We start from the raw sequence: 5,885 nt of genomic DNA on the forward strand, positions 1-5,885 counted from the left end.
TTATTATTATAACACATGAGTAAATGGAAAGTGAATAAATATGCAAATGTAATTACTAATTGTGAATTAATAAATAAATAAACAAACTATACCTTCTGACAATTTAAGCAGCCAACAAGGTGTATAATGTATGACCTCACTGACAACAGCCCTCGCCCTACAGCACTAAAGTAGGTGACCTGTCAAAAAACAGGGCCTGTTCTTATCGCCAGACAACAGGCATGTCACAGTGTGCGCGCGACTCACAAGTGCCCTGAGCTCCAAAGACGGGAATATCTAATGCTCTACAGCTGAAGAAAACCTTTTCACTCAGAATGAATAAGCAAACTCAGGTTTGAAAAAAAAAAAGAGACTGGGGGTGTGTATGACACTCAGGCTGACACAAAATCTACACACACACACACAAAGCAAATACAACCTTAAACATAGGTTGGCCTGGTTTCGTTTTCCAGTGATGTTCTGCATGTCGGTGACAGCGGGTATAGGAGCATCAGGCAGTGAGAGAGCAGCACGGCAGAAAGTAAATAAAAGCCTCTGGACACACTGTGCTCAGCCATGTCTGACCGATCCCTACTACTCTGTCACACCTAATCACATCCATCGGCTGGAAGCAGCGGCTCCTGCGGCGCCACACTTGCCCCATCTCTTCTTCTACACGACTCGACAGAGCAGGAGTTCACGGCAGCTTCTCAATGCTACAACCAAATCAAGTCAAAGTTTCACTGATGGCGCAAACATACGGGAAAGAGTCATGGCAATCACTTGTTATTTCGTTGTTTAGTCTCACAAAATGAGATCCTTTGAAAAACACCCAAAAAAGCTGGAAGACCAAAAGTCAGGTTAGGAATAAAATGAAGTTAAATAATAAAACAGGCCACAAACGCAAAGCAGCGGAATAGATTTATGGGTCCTGTGCTTGAGTCAATAATACGGTTGTTGTTGTTTGTTGACAGTTTTGACAAAAATGCTCTGCTCATTATAGAGGCATAAAACCCGCGGTGGTTAATTAAGATTTAATAACTGTGCCTCGGTTGAACGTGTGAAGTTTGACAGCGGTGACAGGTGATAGTCGCAAACAGTATACAGGCTTGACTTCAGCTACACATTCATAAAGACAGTACTCAGGCCAGTGTGAACAGGACTTTTCAAAACTCACATCTAAGTAAAGGTGAGCGTTTCCATATTCAAATTGGTCTCAGTTTCACGAAAAAAAAGCATTCGCAATTTTACACCTGTGTCTATTTCTGAATAAAACTGAATATTTAAAGCAAAAAATGACTTGCTTTACCCATTAGCAGGTAATCAGATGTTTGAAAGAAGCATTTCACAGAACTAAAACCCAACAGCCTGCACAACCTGGGTGATGGCATTAAGAGAAGCATGTCATTACATTTCAATGAAAAAATAAATAAAATGTGACTAAATTTTCCCCCTGAATTATATGTGCTGATGATAATTTAGTGCACCGTACCACCTAGAAATGATATATAAAAGGGATAGTTCACCAAAAACCCTACTCATTATTCTGTGTAAAACAGCCTAGTCCCTGAAAGATGATTTTTGAGAAATTTCTCAGAGAGTCAATTTGTGTGCTTATGCACCATCCGCATTACGTGAGTAATACGGTCACACTTAAAAATCCCAAAAGATAAATCCCCAGATCATTTACTTCCACTTTAAAATTCATACACCAGACCTTGTGCAAAGAGTGCAGTGCGTTGTTAGGAAAACACAACAGAAGTCAAAGGTCACTTGATTACCAACATTCTAATGTTTCACAAAATATACAGGTTTGGACCGAGTAGAGTAAAGGATGACAGAGTTTTCATTTCGGGGTGTAAAGAGTTTTTTGATTTCACGATGACTTGAACATTCTCTAAAAGCCGTCATTCATAAGTTAATGAAGCTGCAAAACTCCACCCAGCAGCTTCGGAATTATGAAAGAGGGAGAAAGACGGAGGCAGAAAAGAGGCCAGGCAATATGAGCAGTGAGGTGTGGCTGCACTTAAGACACCGGAGAGCTCCGAGTGGAAGAAACTGGATGTAAGCTGAGAGGGGAGCTCGAGAAGGTACCGGCCTGCAACATCACCACAGGGCCGAGGGCTGCCTTAACATTCCCACATGCTCTCCACGGAGCAAATGGGCTTTGGTGGGAAGACCGAAGAGGGACGACAAAATTTAAAGCAGAAAGATCCGAGTTTGTAACAGGCCACCTGCGAGCTTACATCAGGAGCTGCGACGTCAAAGCCACCGGTTATGCACCACGCAACCGAGAGGAAATGAGAATGCGGGTTGGCTCTCAACGTTCAGATCTAGTACAACTGTACACAACCACACGAAGAGGTGATATTGCGCTTTCTCGTTGTGTCGACATTAAAAACAATGACATTTGCGATTAAATGGAAGCAGCGGGTCGACACGTCTCTTGTATTGCGGGTTACTTCCGAGTTTAATAGATTAACAAAACGACAAAATGAAGGGCGGGAGTCTGTGCATCACGTGTCGATTCACTGGAAGATCGGGTTATGAGGACAAAACGTTTTCAAATAATGAAACAGATTAACTGTTCACACCAAGATCTATAACATGCATTTCTGCTTCGTCTTTAAAATCCGAAAATCATTTCAGTCCTCCTCAACATCACATTACACATTAATTTGCCTGTTATTACGAAACATACCCTTCCCTCCGAGCACCAAAGCATTATACCGACACATTTAAAAGCATCTTGAGTGAACACACACCAAACTAAACAGAGAGACCACCCACTTGAGCAGATATTATAGTTACAGTCACCCAGTTACAATCTGAAGAAAAGAAATTGGTAGAAACTGCTTTCATTTGCTTAATGGTAGAGTATCACTTCTAGCAGCACAGTCCCCGTGGACACATAATAGGGTATTATGTACACCGTTTCAGGATGAATCATTATAAAACAGGTGGATATGTGGAACAAAGGCATTACAGCGTTCGTCTGCAGCATTGTTAAAAAGCAGGTAGACACACATAGGTTCATCTGTCCTGTGTAACATCTCGCACAATGAAACTCTACGGTGACAGTATCAAACCTGCTGATCAGTTAAACTCCACACTGCTTTTCCATTCATGCATTAATAATGGTCTTGGTCAAGGACACATGGCTGAGTAGTGATTCGCCGGATATCGAAGCACAGCGAGCTGTCACCCTAAACGGGGTCCGAGCACCGTTCGCTTCAAACGCGCTCGAATACGCCGTCTAAACGGGTTTTGACACCCACTCCACGGCTTTCCTGCCGGTGACTCAGGACCGTGACCCAGCCCCGCGTGTAACGAGTCCCCCGCCGCGCACAGGTGATCAAAACACAAAACGCGAGATCTTACATCACCTCACCTTTGGCTTCGCAGTCGGCGCAGTATTTGTTATCATCCTCCCTCAGCATTTTGGACAGAATGGCCTGATGCTGCTCGTTCAGTTTCTGAGCCTTTTCCCTCTCCGATCGCGTCGTCATCTCGGCCCGATTTCCGTCGGCGTTTCTGGATAAAATCACCTGCCTTGCCCCCGATTCACTCTGTGCGAATGTATCGTCGCAAATGGAAAACCATCCCCTGTGAAACGAAGCTACGGAGGGCTCGCGGCAACTGAGCGGCGGCTGGGTTGAGACGGATCGGTGTGGAATATGGCCGATTGGAGGAACTGGCCGGAAGCGGAAACGGAGAAGAGGAAAATACGGGGAGCCGATTAAAAAAGAATAAATTTAAAAAAAAAATACTAGAAACTGTGGAATGGGAGAGGGTATAATCGCGATTAAGCGGTGTATTATTTTTTTCCTATGAATTTAAAAGTCTATGATTTGTGAAATGCAAAAAGAAGTGACTTTTGCGTCATTGCTGACGTATGCGTGCGTCGGTAGGCTGGACAGCCGGTCTGACGTGAAATATGTAACTATGATGTTTAAATCATACCTTGCGTTACTAAGAGTTTTGTCACGGGCCAGGTCTTTAAATCATGCTTGAGTGACAAGTTCAGACAAAAGCGAGATTAAAGCTAGGTGCCTGAAAAGGTGTATATGCCAAAGTATACTGTATACATTTTACAACGTCACTATAAACTTTTCATTAAACAGTAACTAATTGTAAACAAAAATGTTAAATCATGCAAACTTTTAGCAGCTTATTTTAAACTAAACTGAAAGTGTCAAATACAAAATAAATTAGAAAAACTAAAGTATTATGATATTGTTCGGCTTATTTAATGGACATGCCGTCAGGGTTTATATCATTCAAAACATCAGGCAGAATACAATCGTTTTTTCAGTTTTGTTGTCTTTCTCTCCCAGCCTTGCTGAAGTACCCTGATAATGCTTTATATAATGATAATGTTTAACCTCCCCTTAAAGGCTGATACGGTAGTGACCTCTGAAACAATCCAAGTGCAGATACATAGGAAAGCGTTTGCAATAACTGTTTTTTTCCCCCCACAAAATTAAACTTATTTACATAATCACAAACACGTGTACTTGTGACAAAACTTTGACAAAAACAAAGTATTGAGTTGAATGTTTATTCTTTTAAGAGATTTTTCGGGCCTGCAGACATCTGTTACACACTTCCAAAGAGAATAAAAACATAAGATCTATCTTTTTCAAAAATCCAACAGCATCCCATCCAACAGATTTATTGTCAAGATGTCCATTAAAGGCTGGACACATCCGTTAAAGTAGTTCAAACTATTTTTACGCAAACATCCGTTCTACATAGTAGGCCCATACAATCAGGATACACGTTCACATTTCTGGCCCAGAAATTCTCTTTTTGTATCTGTATGGAGATGGATTGATCACCTTTAAATGTTAAAATAAATACATTTTATTATTATCATCAACAGGACAAACTAAAAATCAATACAACGTCCCTTCCTCTCCCAATCTCCGTATCGTGTAGGTTCAGGACCTCTGGGACCACCTTTCTCCTTAGTTTCTGGATTCACATCATCTGGAAATCCTGGAAAAATTAAATATAATTCCATTTTATGTCAATTGCATAACCTTAAAATACATTTAATTAATCATTTACATATATTCACAGGTCTTTTCGATAGATAACTCTGATCTTTCATGTAATTTATTGTACAAATAATAAGCGTACTTACGTTCTAGAACCTCTTTCGATTTTGACTCCGTTTCGTCCATGTCAAAGCGTCCTTGGGGCGTTTTCGCTTTCTTTAACGGTTCTTTATCTTTGGTCACACCACCAGATGTATAACCTGCTGACCTATGATATCCTGCAGAGGAGAGCAGAGACACGCTTCAACAAAGCTGGCGCACATTTACACGTATTTTTTAAAACTCGACCACGATTCTTAATGATCAGCATTAGGGTAGTTTGGGTAATGTGCATATTAATATGACATTAGTGCAAATCAGTGCGTCTTGTGCAAGCATGTCAATGAACAGTTAAAGCCCAAAGGTATTTGGGTTGCACTCACCAGTATAAGTCGACTCTAAAAACAATCCTCTCTTTACAAATCCTCTGGCCGTAGTACAGCCAACGCGTAAAAGAGACATTTTGCATGGACGCTGTGCTAATCTGTTGTGAACTTTTTCCCTTGTCGCAGCCAAAAAAAAAAAAAAAAAAATTATACAACTGAAGAAGGTTTTGGCGATTGAAAATGACGATGCAAGCGTCATCATTTAGGGACACAAAATACACTCGAGAGGGTCGCGGCGGCGCTAGAGAAGCGCAAAACCGAGTGATGCGTAAATTTAAGTGTATCTGCTTTGCATGCAACTTATCAAAACGAAGAACAGATAAGAAACAATGTGAAAACAAGTTATAAAATACTACAGCATAGTTAGATTTCCCGTGAGACATAAGCGATAAAATAATAGACTTATTTTACAGAACTC

The 5,885-nt window shown here is 41.0% G+C and overlaps 1 protein-coding gene across 1 annotated transcript; it reads right to left on the minus strand.

The window, feature by feature from the left end:
* Positions 1–4,526: 4,526 nt before the first annotated feature.
* On the minus strand, positions 4,527–5,623 carry LOC122333664 (succinate dehydrogenase assembly factor 4, mitochondrial-like). Its single transcript, XM_043231365.1, has 3 exons — positions 5,465–5,623; positions 5,129–5,260; positions 4,527–4,980 (listed from the first exon to the last, which is right to left on the minus strand). The coding sequence occupies exons 1-3, from the start codon at positions 5,541–5,543 to the stop codon at positions 4,871–4,873; spliced, it is 321 nt and encodes a 106-aa protein (XP_043087300.1). The 5' UTR covers positions 5,544–5,623; the 3' UTR covers positions 4,527–4,870.
* Between the last annotated feature and the right edge of the window lie 262 nt (positions 5,624–5,885).

Source organism: Puntigrus tetrazona, unplaced genomic scaffold (assembly GCF_018831695.1).
Source record: "Puntigrus tetrazona isolate hp1 unplaced genomic scaffold, ASM1883169v1 S000000319, whole genome shotgun sequence".
NCBI classification, from domain to species: Eukaryota; Metazoa; Chordata; class Actinopteri; order Cypriniformes; family Cyprinidae; genus Puntigrus; species Puntigrus tetrazona.

Coding starts and splice junctions, on each gene's coding strand:
- LOC122333664 (XM_043231365.1), bottom strand. CDS start 5,543: ATGTCTCTTTTACGCGTTGGCTGTACTACGGCCAGAGGATTTGTAAAG. Junction 5,261..5,464: donor TTTAGAGTCGACTTATACTG/GTGAGTGCAACC, acceptor TCTCCTCTGCAG/GATATCATAGGTCAGCAGGT. Junction 4,981..5,128: donor ATCGAAAGAGGTTCTAGAAC/GTAAGTACGCTT, acceptor TAATTTTTCCAG/GATTTCCAGATGATGTGAAT.